The 21,812-nt window shown below is 38.5% G+C and overlaps 1 protein-coding gene across 1 annotated transcript; it reads left to right on the top strand.

Moving 5' to 3' along the window:
- The first annotated feature begins 6,236 nt into the window (after positions 1–6,236).
- On the top strand, positions 6,237–21,636 carry LOC141567452 (uncharacterized). Its single transcript, XM_074314373.1, has 2 exons — positions 6,237–8,047; positions 21,294–21,636. The coding sequence occupies exons 1-2, from the start codon at positions 7,161–7,163 to the stop codon at positions 21,307–21,309; spliced, it is 903 nt and encodes a 300-aa protein (XP_074170474.1). The 5' UTR covers positions 6,237–7,160; the 3' UTR covers positions 21,310–21,636.
- Positions 21,637–21,812: the final 176 nt, after the last annotated feature.

Genomic DNA, 21,812 nt, shown 5'->3' with positions numbered 1-21,812 from the left:
ATTCAGTATACATTGCCATCAGGTACTTATTGGGAGAATAAATAGATAAAAATAATATACACAGGCACAGACACATATATACATATTTTTAAAATATTTATTTACCCATGCTTCAGTAGCACCCAATACATACCATTAGATTTAAAAGTCTCCTCCTTCGAAGCAGAATATAGCCCTTAAATGTTGCCTGTATAGAAATTCCACAGCTATGAAGAATAATACCTTCATAGAAAGAGTGAGAACCAGGCAAAATGCTGTCATCAAGCACAGATTTTGAAAAATTCCAAAGAGAAACAGGTGTGGTTAGCCAAATAGAGGAAAATACATATACAAGAAAATATTTCTACTAAAGGTGGGATTGGTTCCAGGATTGCTCTGAACACACAACAACGGCTGTAAGCAATAGAAAGGATGCCTCCAGCAATTATTAGTGTGACTGCCTCCAGCAATCATTAGTGTGACTGAGGAAGCATCCAGAATGGTCAACCATGTTGGCCCTGTCCTGGCAAGAAGAGAGCAGAACCATTCCCTCCCAGATGGAGAACAAGAAGAGCACTTGGTCTTGATGAAAGACAGCAACCTGGGTGAATTTTTACCCTCAGAAGGGAAGGGGAACTGGTATTTCCAGAAGATAAGCTACTGTGAAATCCCAGTGGGCATCAGATTCTACCCCTTCCCAATAATAACTGGTGCCAACTCTGTTGAACAGATGCAGAATTTTCCCAGATATGAAAACATGGGATCTCAAAGCATAGATGAACTGAAAACAAATATTACTAACCATTAAGGGAAAAATCACAACCATCAAAGAGAGGTATAAAACTCAACTTTAACAACTAACATCTGAGGAAGCTGAGGTTATAGATCAAGAGATAAGAGTGGATTGTAACCATGAAACAAGAGCAGAATATTATGAAAGAGAAAAATGAATAATGATGGCAATGAAAATTACAATTATTGACACAAAAACTCAGTAGATGAGCTGAATAGCAGACACAACCGAAGACTGAATAAGAGCTGGGGAAGTGAAAAGTGGAATCATCTCAAGGCCTAATACAAAAGAACAGAAATATGAGAACTATGAGAAATGTTGAGACATGACAGAGCCCCATAATTTTCATCTTTATTTAGGTAGATCCTAAAACAATGAAGTTGAATATATTCTCATATGTGTATTGATCATTTTTATTTCTAGCTCTGGAACGTCTTTTTTTATGCTAGGTTGAACCGCTAAAGCTGGTCAAGTTTTAAGGATTGGCAAGAATGATAACTCAGACTTGGCTGCGGTTACCTTTGCACAAGATCAAGGACATAATGTTGCAGGTACATTCTTTTCCAATGTACCTCACAGTTATCATGGAAGCATGTCTAAGGTTTTGTCATCTGTACTATCTGGAAGCACGTGGAATCTCTCAGATCAGGAGATCCCAGAACTGTGAGCCTTCTATCCCTCATTGCTTGGGGAAGAGGAAATGAAGGTCAGGAAGGTCAGCACTCATGAATCTACATTACAGTCATAAGAGGGATTTCAGGTATCACAATGACATATTTCCATGTTTCATTTTTGCCCTGCCATTGGATCCATTCAGAATTTCAGTGCTGGAGTTCTGCACATTGCTTTTCACACAACCTTTGCCATTTTCCACTGGGTATTGTTATTTGTCATTTCCAAACATACCGCATACATCTGTTTCCCCTCTTTCCACCCGAAAAACATCTATTATTCAAATTTTTGCTCCCTCTCCTTTATGAAACTTGCCTTTGTCCTCCACCCCAGGTAAAATGAATTTCTCTCACACTGTCTTAAGAAGAGTTCATTCTTATGATAACCACATTTTCTGAATCAACAATGTATTTAGGACATATCATGGACACATGGTAAGTTTTGTTGAACTAAAGAACAAATATACTCTTTGAAAACAATGCTGTTTTGGAGAAGCTCTGCCAGAAACTGCAATTATTTCATTGAATTCATAGGTATGGCTTGAAAAATAGCACCTTCTACCTGAGAAGCATATCAATCAGAATAATAATGATAATTTATTAGGTTGGTGCAAAAGTAATTGCGGTTTTTGCAATTGTATTTAACCTTTTAAACCACAATTACTTTTGAACCAACCTATATAAGAGAGAGAGAGATGGTATGGTACTGGGAAGAGAACAGATTTGAAGTTATGAATTAGCTTTGTGACCCTAAGCATGTCGCTTTATCTCACTGAACTTCAGTTTACTTATCTGTAAAACGTAGGTAAACACGTGCTTTACAGGGGTCTGTGAGATTTAGGTGTGCTAACCATGCAAGAAGAGCTTCCTGTGCCAGATACACAACAGGCACTCAGTGAATGCTAATTCCCTTGGTGCTTCATAGCACATTTTTCAAAGTTCTCATCAAGTATTTCATTGGAGTATCACTTCTTTTTTTTTTTTTTAAATTGATCAACTTTTTTTCTTTTCTTTTCTTTTTTTTTAAAAGATTTTATTGGGGAACAGTGTGTACTTCCAGGCCTTTTTTCCAAGTCAAGTTGTTGTCCTTTCAATCTTAGTTGTGGAGGGCGCAGCTCAGCTCCAGGTCCAGTTGCTGTTTTCTACTTGCTGTTTTCTAGTTGCAGGGGGCACAGCCCACCATCCCGGGAGTCGAGGAATCGAACTGGCAACCTTGTGGTTGAGAGCCCGTGCTCCAACCAACTGAGCCATCTGGGAGCTCAGCGGCAGCTCAGCTCAAGGTGCCGTGTTCAATCTTAGTTGCAGGGGGCAGAGCCCACCATCCCTTGTGGGACTGGAGGAGTTGAACTGGCAACCTTGTGGTTGAGAGCCCACTGGCCCATGTGGGAATCGAACCGGCAGCCTTCGGAGTTAGGAGCATGGAGCTCTAACCGCCTGAGCCACCGGGCCCGCCCTGGAGTATCACTTCTTAATTTTGGAAAATTAGTTGTGGTCCAGGACAACTAGTTCCTGAATATTTATTTCATTTGCAAATTAGAATAAAACATGAGTCCATATTTTAAAAGGCCTTCCTTTTAAGTTTTCATTTTCCTTACATCTCTTCCCTTCACCAGGAGAGCAGGATGGAGATAGTAGCATGAATGCAAACCACTGGCAATTGAAAAACTTCAAATTCCCTCTCCCTCCTTTCCTCCCCCCTCCTCCGCCTCTTCCTCCCTTCTCTCTCTCTCTCTCTCTCTCTCTCTCTCTCTCTCTCTCTCTCTCTCTCTTTCTCTCTCTCACACACACACTCATAGGTTGCTTGAGAAAATAAAGAGAAGAAAGACATTCCAGAGATAGAGAGTAATGTATTTAGGATGCTCCAAGTGGAATTTCCTCTCTTTCCTTTCTTGGTTTTTGTCCTTTTCAGTGATTCAGAGAAAATACTCACAACAGTGTCCTGAAGGGCACTCTGTACTCTGACTGCTGATCCAAACCCTTCTGTGTCAGGGATTTCCCAAATGAGAAGAGATGGGGAGATGGAAGAAGAGACTTTTGAGGGAGGAAAGAGAAAATCATTCTAAACCAGGGAAGAGGAGGAAAGGAGACTCCACAGGCAGGCCCACAGACACATGTGCTGCTCTTTTTTCTTAGTGAATATCAGTTCCTACCAACTGCAAGACCTGCTGCATTCAGATCTTGCTGTTTGGTTCTTAATCTATTCCATATTCTCCTGATTTGTGTCACTCTTCCTGGTGTGCTTATGGATGAATGCAAGTTTATAGAAGTTTGTTGGTAAAAGTGGCAAATATTACTTCTTTATTAAATTGGAATTTTCCCCAAATAGTCAATATAATTATTATAAAATAAATATAATTATTTCATGCTTAAAATGTAATATCATTTTAAGTGCTGGTGTACATCTCAGACTACTTGCCACTGACTAGCTCATGCCAGTTCTCCCATTCCTTGTTAACCTGGTTGCCCTTTTGTGCGGAACAAATTCCACTTTACCTTCCTACGTATTGGTCTCTATATGTCAGCCTTGTTGCTTATCTTTTTTTTTTCTTTTCTTTTTTTTGCCTGTTTGGGTGTTTTGATTGGTTGGTAGGAGGAAGTGTTGCAGGTGGGCAATTGCTTAACTTCTCTCTACACTGTGATTTTATATATAAATCAATGTTTATATAACTTAAAAGCAGATGCTTTTCTTTTCTTCATTGTCCATTGGTTTCCAAATGATGACACTTTATTGGCAGACACTATCTCCCTCCTCTCCAACCACATCAAAAGTCTCACTACTGAAGAAAATGCCTTGCCTTTCCATGCCTTGATGTTTTTGCATAGTGATGTATAAATCAGAAGTGTGATTACTCCTGAAATTTTTCTCTCTGCCAACTGAACTTTTATTCCTTCTCCAAAATCTATCCAAAGGCCATCTCTGTTGTGAGGTGACCTTTGCTTCTCTTGAGCAATGAATCACTTGAATCATTTCCGCCGTTGTCTTTCCATAGCACGTAGGAGGCATCTCTACTAAGCATGGTATGGTATCTTAACACGTCTATCTCCGGCACGTAGATTATAATGGGTATGAATGTTTGCAGGACTTTTAATATGTAATACCAGCTTGCCCTCTAGAAAGGTTGCACCAATGAAATGTACACACCACCTTCAGTGTGAGTACCATTTTCTTTTACTCCCACAAACACTGGATAACATAATTTTAAAAATCTTTGCTAATTTGGTAGACCAAAATTGTCATCTCATTATCATTTAAATTTATATCACATTATTTATTTTTGAGACGGAACATTGAACTATATGTTTTTTATAGTAATGGAAATTTGTGTTTTGAACTAATCATATTTTGAGATCGATTCAATTCTATTATCTTATTATATGTGCCCCACCCACCACAACTTCTTACTCCATCCTATTCAGCTTCTGGTGAGTATGGTACTAATTATGAAAAACGTTGCACTATGGTGATCTGATCAAGTTACTTCATGGAAAGACGCTATTCAGGCCATAACATTTTCCTGGGAAACAGTAGTGCTGAATCAGTTCTTATCTCTGCCCACTACTTCTGAATTACACATATCTACCAGTAAGTCCAATAAAAGTTTATTCCAAATGACGTGTGACTAATAAATTTGGGGAAAATTTGAAAAGTCCTTGGGAGTCAGTGAAAAATTATTTTTTACACTAATAAAATTTGACAACACTTTTTATATATTTATATTAAAGAATCTTATTAAAGAAAGAGGAAAGGGATTTAGAAAACGGTTAGAAAGTTTGTTAATGTTTGATTTCATGTGACTTTTTATAGTTCCCTCTTAATGACAATAATGATGATGAAACTAACAATAAGAATAATCCCTAAAGTATTTTGGGTGTATAAAAGGTGATACACATTTTTCTACAGGCTTTATACATTTTAACAAATTTAGTCTTTATAATTTTCTGGGAGACAGAGGTTTATAGACAATGTTGTTGGAATCCCTTGTCACCTGACCTCAGGGTGTCTGGCCAATGAATGGCAAACACCGGCAGGGAGGCAGGAGGAGCAGGTTGGGGTAAATGTTTCCTGGCCTCCTTCCTGCCAGCTCTACTAAAATGATGTCTTGTGACCCTCTGCATGCAGCTACCCTCTGGGTGCTGGTAACTTGGTCCTCCTTTTGTGCCTCAGTGGTAGTAATGCTCTGCCCAAACCTTTACAGCCAGTCCCTTTATTAAACCTCCTCCATTACCGTCCTGGAGTGTACCATCTTTCTTGCCAGACTGATGCATTTGACTGATAATTTATAGACTTGTATATATTAGAAATAATTCCCCTCAAAATTTCAATGACATTGCTTTAAGCTTCCAGTGTTGCTGTTGAAAAGTCTGATACAGTAGTACCTCAGTTTTCAAATGTTTCTGTTGACGAACATTTCAGTTTATGAATGCCGTAAACCCGGAAGTAAATGCTTCGGTTTTCGAACACACCTCGGAAGTCAAACATGTCACTCAGCTTCCGCTGAGTGCAAGATCCTGAGACCTATCTGTCGGCTGTTGATTCCTGAGCACCCACGCAACACGGAGGTGATATTTGGGCTTATTTGGTGACTGTGTGCGATCAATCTGTGCTCGTCTCATCTCAGGAGCACTCCTGCAACCAATTTGTTTTTGTGACTGTGTGGAACCCAGTGCATAAATCTGTTTTCATCTAATCTAAGTAGCCCTCTTGCAACTGATTTCTTTTTGTGATTATGTGCAATCAATCAGTGTTCATGTCCTCTCAGGAGCCCTCTGTCAATCACCCCTTGCTGTGAGAAATGGATAAAAGCTGCAAAGCCAAGAGAATCATTAACAGCACAACAATAGAGGTGAAGAAGGAAATTATTTCCAAACATGCAAGTGGTATCCGTGTATGTGATCTTGCAACACAGGTATTGCCAAATCTACAATTTGTACCATCTTAAAAAATAAAGAAGCCGTTGAAGGAGCCAATGTTGCAAGAGCTGTTAAAACACAAGACAAAGAACACAGCCAATTGAAGAAGTGGAAAAATTGCTTTTCATATGGATAAATGAAGAACAGTTGACCGGTGACAGCATTTCTGAGAGCATAATTTGTGAAAACGCTTTACATTTGCATGCTGACCTCATCACAAACACCCCTGGAACAAGTGCTCAGAGTGATATTTTCAAGGCAATAGAGGGTGGTTTGAAAAGTTTCAGAGGAGAAGTGGCATACACAATGTGTTGAGACATGGTGAAGCTGCCAGTGCCAACAAAGAAGACGCCGACCAATTTGTTTTGAAATTTAAAGATTATGTAAAGGCAGACGGTTTCCTTTCCCAACAAGTTTTCAACTGTGATGAGAGAGGCCTCTTTTGGAAGAAAATGCCAAAGAGGACCTACATAACAAAGGAGGAGAAATCACTGCCAGGACACAGCCCATGTAAGACAGGCTAACCCTTTTATTTTGTGGGAATGCAAGTGGGGATTTTAAGTTGAAGCCTTTGCTAGTCTACCATTCTGACAAACCCAGGGTATTTAAGAAAAAAAAGTCATAAAAGCAAACTGCTTGTGATGTGGAGGGCAAACAGCAAAGCTTGGGTAACCAGGCAATTTTTATTGAGTGGGTTCATGAAGTATTCGGGCCAAGTGTAAAGAAATACCTCCGAGACAAAAATCTTCCAATGAAGTGCCTGCTTGTTATAGAGAATTCTTCAGCTCAGCCCCCAGGCTTGGAGGATGAGTGATGGAAGAGTTCATTTTTATCAATGTAAAGGTTTTGACCCCAACGCGACTCTTCTCATCCAGCCCGTGGACCAGCAGGTCATAAGTAATTTTAAGACGCTTTACACCAAAGCACTGTTCCAAAGGTGCTTTGAGGTGACCTCGGACACAGAGCTAACCCTCAGAGAGTTCTGGAAGAATCATTTCAATGTCCTACATTGCTTACATCTCATAGACAAAGCATGGAGGGTTGTGTCTCACAGAACAATGAAGTCAGCATGGAAGAAATTGTGGCCAGATGCTGTCCCTGAATGTGTATTTGAGGATGTTGAAGAGGATGCTCCTATCGTTGAGGATGTTGTGTCTCTGGGAAAGTCCATGGGCTTGGAAGTGAGTAGTGATGATGTGGAGGAGTTAGTGGAAGACCACAAGACTGAACTCACCACAGAAGAACTTCAAAACATTTTGACAGAGCAGCAACAGGCGGCAACTGAGGAATTGTCTTCGGAGGAGGCGGGAAGAGAAAGTGTTTCTAATGCACTGATCAAAGAAATGTGTGCAAAATGGGTCGAAGTGCAAATTTTTGTTGAAAAATATCACCCTGATAAAGCTGCTGTAAGTCATGCCACTAACACTTTCAATGATAATGCTATGTCTCGCTTTAGACAAATGTTAAAACATCGGAAAAAGCAAATGTTAATTGAAAAATTTTTAGTGAGGAAAAGATCCAGTGAGTTTAAACCAGGTGTCCGTGGTGTAAAAAAATCAAGGGAAGGAATGGCAGAAGAGGAGTCACCTACAGTGATTCTGGAAGAGGGCTACAGAACACCTGAACAACCCTCACCTATTGTGATTATTGAAGGGGTCCCCCCCGATCCAAACCGTGACTATCATCATTGCAGGTAAAAAACAATTACAGTTTCATTTTCATCATCTACAGTACTGTTTTTACATTGTGTTTATTTATTATTGTTTTTACAGTACAGTATATTGTGTTTATTGCTTTCATTGTGCATCATTTTATGGATCCATGGTATCATTAGATAGTAAAATTCATGCTAAATTGCTGGTTTAGGGGTTGATTTTAAAGGTCTGGAACGGATTAATCCATTTTGCATAACTTTCTGTGGGAAACCGTGCCACGGTTTTCGAATGTTTCAGAACTTCAACGGTCTTCCGGAACAGATTATGCGAAAACTGAGGTACCACTGTATTTGATTCCTGAATTTCAGTCTCCTCATCTTGTTAAATCTGTTTGTCCCTGATGTTGTGAAATTTCACAAAATAATTTTTTTGAGGGACTTTTGCCACCGTTGTGTTGGACAATGGGTTCTTAGAATCTGGATGTTTATGTCCTTGACTACTGGGAAGTTTTCTTGATTATTTTGCTGCTGATTTTATCCTCTCTGTTTCCCAAGTTCTCTCTTTCTAGCATTCATACCATTATATACTAAATATTGAAACTTCTTGTCTTCCTCTCTAGTTTTCCTGATATTGTCTCCTGTCTTTTACACTTCTTTGTCTTTTTCACTTTCTGAGATATTTACCTAACTTTATTTTCCAGCTCTTCTACTGAGTTTTTCATTTCTGCCGTCACTTTTTTTTTTAATTTTCAGGATCACTTTTCTTCTCCTGGAACAAAACATTTTAAAAGTAAACATTTATGTTTCATGGATGTGATGTCTCCTTTTGACTGTAGGAGGATATTGGTTATGTTGGATTTTGAAGTTTTCTTCTCCCTACTTAGTATGTTTTTGCCAACTTCCCTTTGTTTATTTATTTTCATGACTTTTTTTTTTTTTTGTATTATATACTTTATCAACTTCTGGTAACCCTTGATTGTTTGGTCATATTTAATAACTGGAAGTAAAAAGTATATGAAAGTCCTGAGTGCATGCATGGTTGAGTCTTGTTGGCCGTGATCTTCATTCTAGGGTGATCTGGCTGGGCTGTGTTGTTAGGAAGTCTTCAATGTCGGTGTCTTAAGGTCTGAGCCCTTAGACTGGTCCTATTCCCTGATCAGAATCATCCAATGACTTGCTTGGAAAGTATAGCGTGGCTGCCATACCTGGGAGTAGTATGGGGGAAGGATGGGTCATCATCATTCATTATTTGAATACCCCTTAATCCCCCTGTTTTCAGTACATCACCTCCACTCTCTATTGTAACTGATTTTGTTCTGTCCAGAGATCCTCTGTTTTCCCTCTTCAAAGGATAAAAACCCTCCAGTCTTCTATAGGGGCAGAAGAAGAGCAGTAGCCATGTCAAGTTATAGCATGGATCTGGGAGTTATGATGATTCCTCAACACATTTTCAACCAATCCTCACATTGTTACCACTTCAACAAGTATATGGCATTATCAATTTCTAAGCTTTTGTTTCCTTTTTCTCTACAGTGTAATGGTTACTCCTCAGATTTAGCTTTCTTGTTCTGCTAAGGTAGTTGAGACTCTCATATCTGCTTTCTAACTTCCAAAAGCTTCATGTTAGAGAAGGATCTTTTAAAATATAATAGTTCCCCCTTATCCAGAGGGGATACATTCCAAGACCCCCAGTGGATGCCTGAAACTGTGGATAGTACTGAACCCTATATATACTGTTTTTTCCTGTACTACATACCTATGATAAAGTTTAATTCATAAATTAGGCACAGTAAGAGATTAACAACAATAAATAATAATAAAATAGAACAGTTATAACAATATACTCTAATAGAAGTTATGTGAATGGCTTTGGGGACATTATTAAGTAAAATAAGGGTCACTTGAACACAAACACTGCAATATTGCTACAATCTGATAATCATGTGACAAATGGGTGGGTAGTGTATACAGCATGAATATGCTAGACAAAGGGATGATTCAAGTCTTAGGAGGGACAGAGTGAGACGACATGAGATTTCATCATGCTACTCAGAACGGTGCCCAGTTTAATTAGGGATTATTCAGTTCTGGAATTTTCCATTTAATATTTTCAGACCCCAATTGACCATGGATAACTGAAACCACAGAAAGTTAAACCGTGGATAAGCAAGAGACTGCTATATACCCATTTAGTGTCACCTTAGTGGGATTTCAGAAGGGAGAGAATATTAATGCATTTGTGAAATCCATCACCTTTACCTATTTAGAGCTGATTATAGCTTCCTATGGCTAAGAGAGAGAGAGAGAGAGAGAGAGAGAGAGAGAGAGAGAGAGAGAGATTCATAATAGCCTGTTCTTTGCCTTTTATATAGTTTAAAGCACTCCCTTCTCCAGTATTCAGCTATTTATTGGTTACTAATGGAACAAGAGTACTCGATACTTATTGAAACTGGTAGGATCTATTATTCTTACATGGAAATGAGTGATCTTGTGAAGAAGCAACGGTGACTCGAGAACTGTGGTCTGATATCACTGTTAGAATATTATATTAACAAGTTAATCAATAATGTCTATAATTGGGCCAGATAATTGTGCCCTTGGCCATGGCCACAATGCAAACTGTGGAATTTTGTTTTAGCACTCTCATCTATCTTTCGAGAAATCTCCAGTACACGTATTTTCAGTGGGAGATAATAGCCATCTTGGCTTTGACAGATTCAGGGGACACACGACTTTGGATCCTCCTATTGAACACTCCGTTCTGAATTTTGTCATGCGAGGTTGTGGGAACAGATGGAGGCCAGATTTATCACAGAGGCAGAGGCCTTGTTGTCCTGTTGGGTGATCGTTGCCGGGGTTTCTATTGCTCAACCTGGTCATACAGTCCTCCCTGAGATTATTCCCACTTCTTAAACTTGGCCATCTGGCCTCTCATCCGTTCAGTCAGCTTTGATGACCTTCTGACAAATTCCTCGTTTCCCTAAGATAGCCAGCATGTTTCAGTTGCTTACAAACATAAGCCCTGACTGATAAACATGACAACCATAGGAAGGCAAGTGCCACAGAACGCTGGGAGGCTGGGTGGACCGACACAAATTCAATAAGTCTTTAGAAAATAAATTTAAAATGCTTGGCACATTAGGAACGGATTACCAGTATCCCCTGCCTATGAAAACAATGGTGGACTTTTTACAATCTCTGCTGCTTACAGTCTGAGAGTAGGTCAGCGTTCACTTCAGTGCCTCTGAAACCCCACATTTGTTTTAATCAGAGCCAAAGGGAATGACTCACTAATGAGCACCAGATTTGCCTTTGTCTAAAATGCCAAGGGAGTTGTTTAATAATATTTGGGAGCAATCCCTGAAAAACAGCACAAATCTAAAAGACTCTGATAAATTTGGTGGAAAACTAAATTGATTTTCAGGCTGCCAATATTATATCACTCCTATACATTCAGTTCAATCAAATAGATTCGTTTTGACTTAAAGTAAGAGTTACTTGATATTGGCAACAATCTAATCCAACACACACACACACAATCTCAAAATATTATAAGTACTAAAGAAATGCATGGAACAAGGTTATTGAAAAAATAATTTCAAATAATACAGAAATATATAGAGTAAACCCTGAAAGGGCTGTTCTCGAATCATCACTGTTTCCCAATCTACCCCCAATCCCATTCCCTCCACATATATAACCTCCGTTAACAGTTAGATGTATGTGTTCTTCCAGACCTGGCAGTGACTTTTTATTCCTACATATCTCTACACACATTTATAGATCTATATTTTTATATATTATGCATGTTACTCCATGACAAGTATTTTTTTAATCCAGTATATCTTAGAGATCTTTTCATGTTAATATATATAGATCTCCACTTTTTTTTTCTGTTTTTTTTTTTTTTTTTTTCTTCAGGATAAGGACTTGCTTTTTTTTTAATTGGGGAAGGGGAACAGGACTTTATTGGGGGAACAGTGTGTACTTCCAGGACTTTTTTTTTTCCAAGTCAAATTGTTGTCCTTTCAATCTTAGTTGTGGAGGGTGCCATTCAGCTTCAAGTTTTTGTCCTTTCAGTCTTAGTTGTGGAGGGCGTAGCTCAGCTACAGGTCCAGTTGCCGTTGCTAGTTGCAGGGGCACAGCCCACCATCCCTTGTGGGAGTTGAACCAGCAACCTTGTGGTTGAGAGGATGTGCTCCAACCAACTGAGCCATCTGGGAGCTCAGCGGCAGCTCAGCTCAAGGTGCCGTATTCAATCTTAGTAGCAGGGGGCGCTGCCCACCATCCCTTGCGGGACTCGAGGAATCGAACTGGCAACTTGTGGTTGAGAGGATGCACTCCAACCACAACTGAGCCATCCGGAAGCAGCTCAACTCAAGGTGCCGTGTTCAATCTTAGTTGCCGGGGGTGGGGCCCACCATCCCTTTTGGGACACAAGGAATTGAACTGGCAACCTTGTTGAGAGCCCACTGGCCCATGTGGGAATCGAACTGGCAGCCTTCAGAGTTAGGAGCATGGAGCTCTAACTGCCTGAGCCACTGGGCCGGCCCCAATCTCCACTTTTTTTTTAAAGACTACATAGTATTATATAATATGTTTAAACACAATTAATTTGGTGAGGCCCATGTTTGTTATTGGAGGCTGTGTGGATTTATCTCTATTACAAACAATGCTAACACAATATCCTGTGTTATATGTTTCTATATGCATTTAAGTATTCCGTATGATAAATTACTCCCAGAAGTAGACTTGTTGGTTAAAGACTATGCATTTTTAGCATTTTGAAAGACCCTGCCTCTCCCCCAAGTCTCCTACGACTTTAATTTGTATTTCTATACTTACTAGGGAGTTTGAGCATCTTTCTTCATGTCTCCATTGTGGAATTGCCTATTTGTACTATTTGTCCACTTGTTGGATTGGTTATCTCTTTGTTACTGATTTGATTGAGTAAACCAGTTTAATGCTATGTAGTAGAAATCTATAAACAAACGGCAATCAATCTTCCTATCCTTTTTGCCTTAATTGAAGCAATATAAAAGCCTAATGGCTTACTCAACTTCTTAAATTTCAGTGCGAAGAAGTCCATCAGTGCCAACAATATTCACTACCCTAACTTGTACTAGATATCGCATAATAATTGAAAAAGACAAATTATGAAAATAACATTCTCTAAATAGCTCTTTTAAATTATATACATTTAATTAATTTAAAAATTAGTCTGTTTGTAGACCTAGACAAATTTATTCTAAAATTTATATGGAAAGGCACAGGACCTAGAATAGCTAAACATCTTGAAAAGGGCAAATAAAGTGGGAGGAATCAGTCTACTGAAAATGAAGGCCTACCATATAGCTATAGTCAAGACAGTGGGATACTGGCAAAGAGACAGGCACACAGATCAATAGAATAGATAAAGAAGCCAAAAATAGACTTGTACAAATCTGTCCAACTAATAGTTGATAAACATGAAATAGTAATTCAATTGAGGAAAAATAGGAATAGACTTTCAACAAATGGTGCTGGAGCAACAGGACATCCACAGGTCATAAAATGAACCAAGACTTAAACCTCACATCTCATTTAAAAATAACTCAAAATGGATCATGTGCTCAAAGGTAAAATGTAAAATGAAAACTTTTAGGAGAAAAAGAGAAAATCTTCAGGCTCTAGGACTATGCAAACATTTCAGGATTAAGGAGTAGGTCTTAGACTGGACCCCAAAACACTATTTATAAAAGGAAAAATTAGTAAATTGTACTTCATCAAAATGAAAAACAAACAAACAAAAAAGTATTGCTCTGTGAAAGATTCTGTTAACAGGATGAAAAGACAAGCTAAGCTACAAACTGGGAGAACACTTTGAAGTCCACATATCTGATAAAGGACTAATATCCAGAAATTATTTTAAAAACTCTCAAAACTTATTAGTAAAAAAACAATTAATCCAATTAGAAAATGAACAAAACACATAAACAGAATGTATAACTCACTGAATGAAGTATACAGTTGGTAAATAAGCATATGAAAAAATGTTCAGCATCATTAGCCATTAGGGAATGCAAAATTAATTCCACAATGAGATATTACTACACAATTATCAGGATGCCTAAATTAAAAAATAATGACAACACCAAATGCTAGGGAGAATGCAGATAAACTTGGAACACTCCTATATTTCTGGTAGGAATATAAAATGGTAAAACCATTCTGAAAAACAGAGTGGTAGTCTTGTAAAATTAAACATGCAAAAGACAGCCCTCAGGATGGGAGAACATATTTGCAAATCATTTATCTGATAAGGGTCTAGTATCCAAAATATATAAAGAATTCTTACTCATCAATAAAAAGACAACTCAATTTAAAAAATTGAGAAAAGTATCTGAATAGACTTTCTCCAAAGAAGACATACAAATAGCCAATAAGCACATGAAAAGATGCTCGATATCCTTAGTCATACTGAAAATCAGGACCACAATGAGATACACTAGAATGACTAGAATAAAAAAGTCAGATAATAAGTATTGATGAAGATATGGATAAATCGGAAACTTCTTACACTGCTGGTGGGAATGTCAAACGGCATAGCCACTTTGGAGAATAATCTAGGAGTTCCTCAAAAAGTTAAACATGGAGTTACTATATGACGTAGCAATTCCACTTTCAGGTATATGCACAAGAGAAATGAATACATATGCCCATGCAAAATCTTGTATATAAATATTCGTAGCAACATTATTCATAACAGCAAAAGGTGGAAACAACCCAAATGTCCATCTACTAATGAATGGATCAACAAAATGTGGTATATCTATATAATGGAATATTATTCGGCCATAAAAAGAAAAAAACAAACGGACATATGGTAGAACATGAGTGAACCTTGCAAACATTATGCTCAGTGAAAGAAGCTAGTCACAAAGAACCCACATATTATATGATTACATCTATATAAAATATCCAGAATGGGCAAATACTATATAAAGACAAATTAGATTAGTGGTTGTTTAGAATTGGAGGGTTGGGAGGATTGGGGAGTGATATCTCAGTGATAAAGTGATAAAAGTGTTTTAAAATTAATTGTAGTAATGGTTGCACAATTCTCTGAATACACTAAAAATCATTTAATTATACACTTTAAATGGATGAATTATAGCTCAATAAAGCTATCACAAAAGATACCTAAATGTACAAGTACTGTATGACCCCAAAATTGTACTCTTGGGCATTTATCTTAAAGAAATGGAAAACATATGTCATTTGAAAATCTATACACAAATCTTCACAGCAGCTTTGTTTGTAATAGCCCAAAACCAAAACAACCCTCATGGCCTTCAAAGTGTGAGTGGTAAAATAAACAACGGCACATCCATACCTTGGAATACTACTCAGAAATAAAAAAGAATGAATTATTGATACACACAGAATTTGGGTGAATCTCTGGGGAATTATGCTGAGTGAATAAAGCTAATCGTCAAAGTTTATATACTGTATGATTTTATTTATAAAGTATTCTATAATGACAAAATTATAGAAAAGGAAAACAGATTAGTGGTTGCCAGGGGTCAGGGATGGAGTTGGGGGAGTCAAAGGGACGTGGGTGTGACTATGAAAGGGCAACATGAGGGATCTTTGTGGTGAAGGAACGGTATCATTGTCAGTACCCTGGGTGTGATAATGAACTACCGTTTTTCAAGATGTTACCGCTGAGGGAAACTGGGTAAAGGCCACGTGGGATCTTTCTATGTTATTTCTTACAACCACATGTGAATTTATAATTTTCTCAAAATTAAAAGTGTATATAAAGAAAAAAACTAGGCACAAGGTCAGGAGTTTTGTTCAATGTTTAACAGAAAAATCAATTGATAAACAATTATGGTAGATATCTTCAAATTAACTTTACATTCAGAAAATTTCCTTCTAGGAAAGAAAACATTCATTTCAACACCCTTATTTTTTATTTAATTTTTAACTTTATCAGAGTTTTAAAAGTCAGACTGTTCTATAAGACTTAAAATATAGCAACTTCATGTATGACCTCTCTTTAACACTTCCCCCCATTTCCTACTTCCAGTCAATTATTTTAGCTTCTTTCAGTAGTTTCTTTAGGTATTTACCTCTGTATTTCTATTATAATATTGCTATTTCCTAAGTTTTCCCTTTGAGCTATTATCGGTTGGTTTTCTGCTAAAGATTTAGCTGTCTTATCTCCTTCCTACCATCTCCACACTTCCTTGCTCCCACACTTCCTTGCTCCCTTCCTCCCAATATACTGTGTTTCCCCGAAAATAAGACCAGGTCTTACATTAATTTTTAAAAGATGCATTAGGGCTTACTTCAGGGGATGTCATCCTGAAAAATCATGCTAGGGCTTATTTCCCGGTTAGGTCTTATTTTCGGGGAAACACAGTAGTTATATCAGAAATATCAACAAATATTTAAGTGCTTACACTATTATGACTATGTAAACACTTTTCTTAGCTGAGCCATGTAGTATACTATGGTTAAATATCCATTCTTGTGCAAGTCTTCACTTTCTTCTGAAGATAATAGCCCTTTTCTTTTGTTGGCTTAAGTTTGCTTTGTATACGTATATTGCTATTTCAGCTCTAAACTTCCCATAGCATTATAAAACTACTTTCAATATAGGCAAACAAATTAACTAAACTATCTGTTCAAATTTGCTGGGAGACATCCCTCCCAAAGCCGTCTGTGGAGGAGGGAGGTATCTGGCTGTGCAGTGGTGGTGAGGAGATGTAGTGGTTGAACTGCTTTTACGCAAGCCATCAACCAGTCAGTACTCCTGTTTGCAGCTTTAGCTGCTTCCCATATTCAGAGACTGTGGCTCTAATTTCTGGTCTTCTAAGGGTTTGGCAGCCTTATCAGCATGCTTCTTTGTATCCCCCACCTTACCCCTACTGCAAACATTTTATTTCAGCTTCCTCTAGTCTGCTACGTCAGTTATTGTAAGTCTGTTTTGTTGACATCTCTTTTCTTTAATATGTATATACCTATCATATCTTTATTCTTTCATCTATTGATGGACACTTAAATTGTTTCCATATTTTGGCTACTGTGAATAATGCTGCAATGAACATGGGAGCACAGACATCTCTTCAATATCCTGTTTTCATTTCCTCTGGCTATTTAACCAGGAGTGACATTGCTGGATTATATGACAGATCTATTTTTAATTTTTGAGGGACTTCTACAATGTTTTCCATAGTGGCCTCACCAATTTACATTCCCACCAGTGCACAAGGGCTCCCTTTTCTCTACAACCTCGCCAACACTTACCTTTTGTCTTTTTTTTCTTAAGACTTTTATTAGAATATAACGAATGTACAATATGACATTAGTTTCAGGTGTACGTCACCGTTACTGAACAGTACCCACCTGGGACTATACATAGTTATTACTGTATTATTGATTATGTTACCTATGCTAAAGAAGTGATCACCATAAGTCCAGCAACCATTTGACACTGTTCCATGCTATCACAATATGACCATATTCCCTATGCTGTAATTACATCCCCATGACTTATTTGTTTTTTATGGGGAATTTTGAACCTCTTATTCTTCTTTATCTTCCCCCCTTTTAAAATTTTTCAATTAGATTTGATATTCAATATTATTTTATAATAATTTCAGGTGTACAGCATAGTGGTTAGACATTTATATAATTTAAGAAGTGATCCCTCCTTTTAGCCTAGTGCCCACCTGGCAGTATACATTGTTATTACCATATCATTGACTACATTCCCTATGCTTTACTTTACATCCCCATGACTATTTTGTAACTACCAATTTGTGTTTCTTAACCCCTTCCCCCTTTTCACCCATCCCAATCCTCCTCCCAACTGGCAACCATCAAAATGTTCTCCATATCTATGAGTTTGTTTCTGTTTTGTTTGTTTATTTTGTTCTTTAGATTCCACTTACAAGTGAAATCATGTGACATTTGTCTTTTACTGTCTGACTAATTACACTCAGCACAGCACCCTCTAGGTCCATCCATATTGTCACAGATGGCAAGATTTCCTTCTGTTTTACAACTGAGTAATATTCCATTGTATATACTCATATGTGCCACCTGTTCTTTATCCATTCATCCATCAGGGGCACCCAGGTTGCCTTAATATCTTGGCTATTGTAAATAATGCTGCAGTGAACATATGGATGAGAATATCCCCTTGAAGTAGCATTTTGGGTTTGTTAGGATAAATACCCAGAAGTGGGATTACTGGGTCCTTCTTTGTCTCTTGTTATAGTCTTTGTTTTAAAGTCCATTTTGTCTGATATAACTACTGCTACCCCAACTTTTGTTTGTTTCCATTTTCATGAAATATCTTTTTCTATCCCTTTACTTTCAGTCTGTGTGTGTCTTTCAATCTGAAATGTGTCTCTTGTAGGCAGCATATGTAAGGGTCTTGTTTTCTTATTAATTCAGCCCCCCTATCTTTTGATTGGAGCATTTAATCCATTTACATAGAAAGTAATTGTTGATAGGTATGTAGTTATTGCCATTTTATTATTCATATTATTTATTTATGTCTTAAAGAAGTCCCTCTAAGATTCTTTGTAATACTGGTTTGGTGGTGATGTATTCCTTTAGCTTTTTCTTGTCTGGGAAGCTCTTTATCTCTACTCTGATTCTAAATGAGAGCTTTGCTGTGTAGAGTAATCTTGAAGGTAAGTCCTTGCTTTTCATCACTTTGAATATTTCCTACCAATCCCTTCTGGCCTGCAACATTTCTGTTGAGAATCAGCTGATGGTCTTATGGGGGCTCCCTTGTAGGTAACTAACTGCTTTTCTCTTGTTACTTTTAAGATTCTCTCTTTGTCCTTAACCTATGGCATTTTATGGGCCCAGCAAGCTTCTGCTGTGCGACTACCTATGGCATTTTAATTATAATGTGCCTTGGTGTGGGCCTCTTTGGGTTTATCTTGTTTGGGACTCTCTGCACTTCCTGGACTTGAATATCTATTTCCTTTCCCAGATTAGGGAAGTTTTCTATCATTATTTCTTCAAATAAGTTTTTAATTTCTTGCTCTCTCTCTTCTCCTTCTGGTACCCCTAAGATGTGAATGTTGGTATGCTTGGTGTTGTTCCAGAGCCCCCTTAAAGTCTCCTCAAGTTTTTGGATTCTTTCTTATTTTTGCTGTTCTGATTGGGAGTTTTCTGCTACCTTATCTTCTACATTGCTGGTTTGATCCTCTACTTCATCTAATCTACTGTTGATTCCCTGTCATATATTCTTCATTTCCGTTATTGTAGTCTTTATTTCTGACTGGTTCTTTTTCATGTTTTCTATCTCTATTTTTATGTTTTCTATCTCTTTGTTGATGGTCTCCTTAGGATCATTGAGCATCCTTATAACCAGTGTTTGGAACTGTGTGTCTGGTAGATTGGTTGTCTATATTTTGTTTAGTTCTTTTTCTGGAGCTTTGTTCTGTTCTTTTATTTGGGACATGGTTCTTTGTCTCCCCATTTTGGCTGCCTCTCTGTGTTTATTTCTATACATTAGGTAGGGCTGCTATATCTTCTGGTCTTAGTAGAGTGGCCTTATGTAGTAGGTGTGCAGTGGAGGCTCAGTGGTGTAGTCTTTCTGGTCTTGAGCTGTGCACTCCAGGTATGTCCCTTGTGTATGTTGTGTGTATCCTCCTGTTGTAGTTGATCCTTGGTTGCTATTTGCACATCAATGGGAGGGACTGACCCTCAGGCTCATTGGTTGTGAGGACTGCCCGTGACTACGGTGGAAAAGTTGTGGTTTTGGGGCTGACCCTACAGATCAGGATCTGTCTCATCAGGGCTCTGGTGCCTGCTTAATCTGCCTCTTGGACACGTATTTCTTGGAGGCAACTGGGTGTTGCTCCAGCTCTTTTTGATGCTGGCCACTGGGGGTGCCTGCCCCAGGACCACGTTGGAGGAGATCTGCTGTAGGTCAAGTTCAGCCACAGCCTGTGCCCCACCCAGCTCCATCTGATAGCAGCCACAAATAAATACGAAGATGGCTGCTGCCCATGCTGTGCTTGGAGGTGCCTCAAGAGACCAAGTTGTGAACGAAATCTGGCCGCCACTAATGCTGGGCATAGGGCTGCTCAGCCAGAGGTTCAGGACACACTCAAGCCAGATGCTGCTTGTCTGAGTTCTGTGAACCTTTGAGAGACCCTAGGAAAGTCTGCAGCATGAACCAAGGCAGGTGGTTTGTACAAAACAGCCCCTGGAAGAGGCTTGGGTGTGCCCGAAAGTTGAGTGGGGAGTGGTCTCGAATCACCAGGGTGGGGCAAACAAATGGCATCAGCCACCCTGATGGAGACTCAGATACGGCAGCCACCTTCCTGCGTCTGCATGCTGGGAAGGGGGATGACTCAACAAAGAAACAATGGCCTCTGCCAACTCCTTTATGTGGGAGAAAATTGCCCCTCCAGCTCCCATCCCAAGACAGACAACTCAGTTCCTCTCCTTATTTCCTTGCCGACTCTCCAGCTGCTGCCCCAGTCCTGGAGCTTAGAGCCAGTGATTCAGTTGGTGAGTAAGTCTGTCACGGTCCCTTTAAGAGTAACGGCTGGGACTCCAGCTGCTCCCTGTCTCACTCAGTCACAATCTCCACTGGTTTTCACAACCAGAAATTATGGGGATTTTTCTCCCTGGCACTGGAACTCTCGGCTGGGGAGGGGCTGGGACCCCTTGCTCCTCCCGGTATGTGTGTGTATGTGGGGAAATCTATGCAGCCAAAATATCCCTCCTGATTTTATTTGTCACATGCAGGTGTGGGACCAGTCTGTTCTGCATTTCTGCCCCTTTTACCAGTCTCAAGGTGGCTTCCTCTGCCTGTCCTTAGTTGTAGAGCTTCGGTTCAGCAAGATTTCAGGAGCTTCTCAGTGATGGTTATTTCATAGTTTAGTTATAATTTTGCTGTGGTCGTGAGAGAATATAAACATTGCGTTTACCTACTGTGCCATCTTAACAAGAACTGTTGACATCTTTTGATTGCTATTATCTCCTCTCACATTCTCTCTGTGCTTGTGAAATTTTTAGATTTTCTTTTAAAAAGTTCTTTACCACCATTTCAGTGAGCTTTTGAGTAATGACAATGAGGGTAAACAGATGTTTTACTTTGCCTTATTTGAATGGTAGTCTGAACTTTGTGCATTCTAGTATAAACAGAAATGTTAATTGCTTCCAGATGATCAAGCTTATGGAGCACGTACAATCGTAGGGCATCAGAAACAACTGTGGTGCTCTCTGCTAATTGTTCCCCTTTAATTTCTGGCCAAAGGAATACAAGGGATTGATGAATACTAATTCTGCTACCTGGAGCATAGACATGGACAACATGGATGAAGGTGGAACCCTAGAGATAGCAGAGCAACAAGATAGAAAATCTGGATCCTTGAACTCTGTGGAGCTGTCACATCCTTATGCTTGGAAAGTAATGTGGGAGAGAAATTAACTTTGACTTCTGTTTTGTACAAACTTCTCTTATTGCTTTTTATTTATTTCGTTGGTTGGTTTACTACCACCAAACCAGTATCTTACATAATAAACAATAATATTTTTTTTTTCTAAGAAAGTCAGGATATGAGAACAGTCATAAGCATGAAGGATGAAAAACAAAAAAGAAAGAGAATAACTTTTTCCTATAAGTGATTATATAGTTCATTAAAACAAAACATTCCTCTCAGATTTAGAGTACAAAAATTCTCATTCTTCTTTTGGAACCCTTTCTGAAAAGATCTTCTGTGTACCTTGTAACTTTGATTTTTTTTTTTATATATATAAAAGTTGCCAAAAATAG

This window comes from Rhinolophus sinicus, linkage group LG01 (assembly GCF_036562045.2).
Source record: "Rhinolophus sinicus isolate RSC01 linkage group LG01, ASM3656204v1, whole genome shotgun sequence".
Classification (NCBI taxonomy): Eukaryota; Metazoa; Chordata; class Mammalia; order Chiroptera; family Rhinolophidae; genus Rhinolophus; species Rhinolophus sinicus.
The sequence above is the reverse complement of the archived record's forward strand: the minus strand, read 5'-3'. Positions and strand labels throughout refer to the sequence as shown.

Coding starts and splice junctions, on each gene's coding strand:
- LOC141567452 (XM_074314373.1), top strand. CDS start 7,161: ATGAGTGATGGAAGAGTTCATTTTTATCAATGTAAAGGTTTTGACCCC.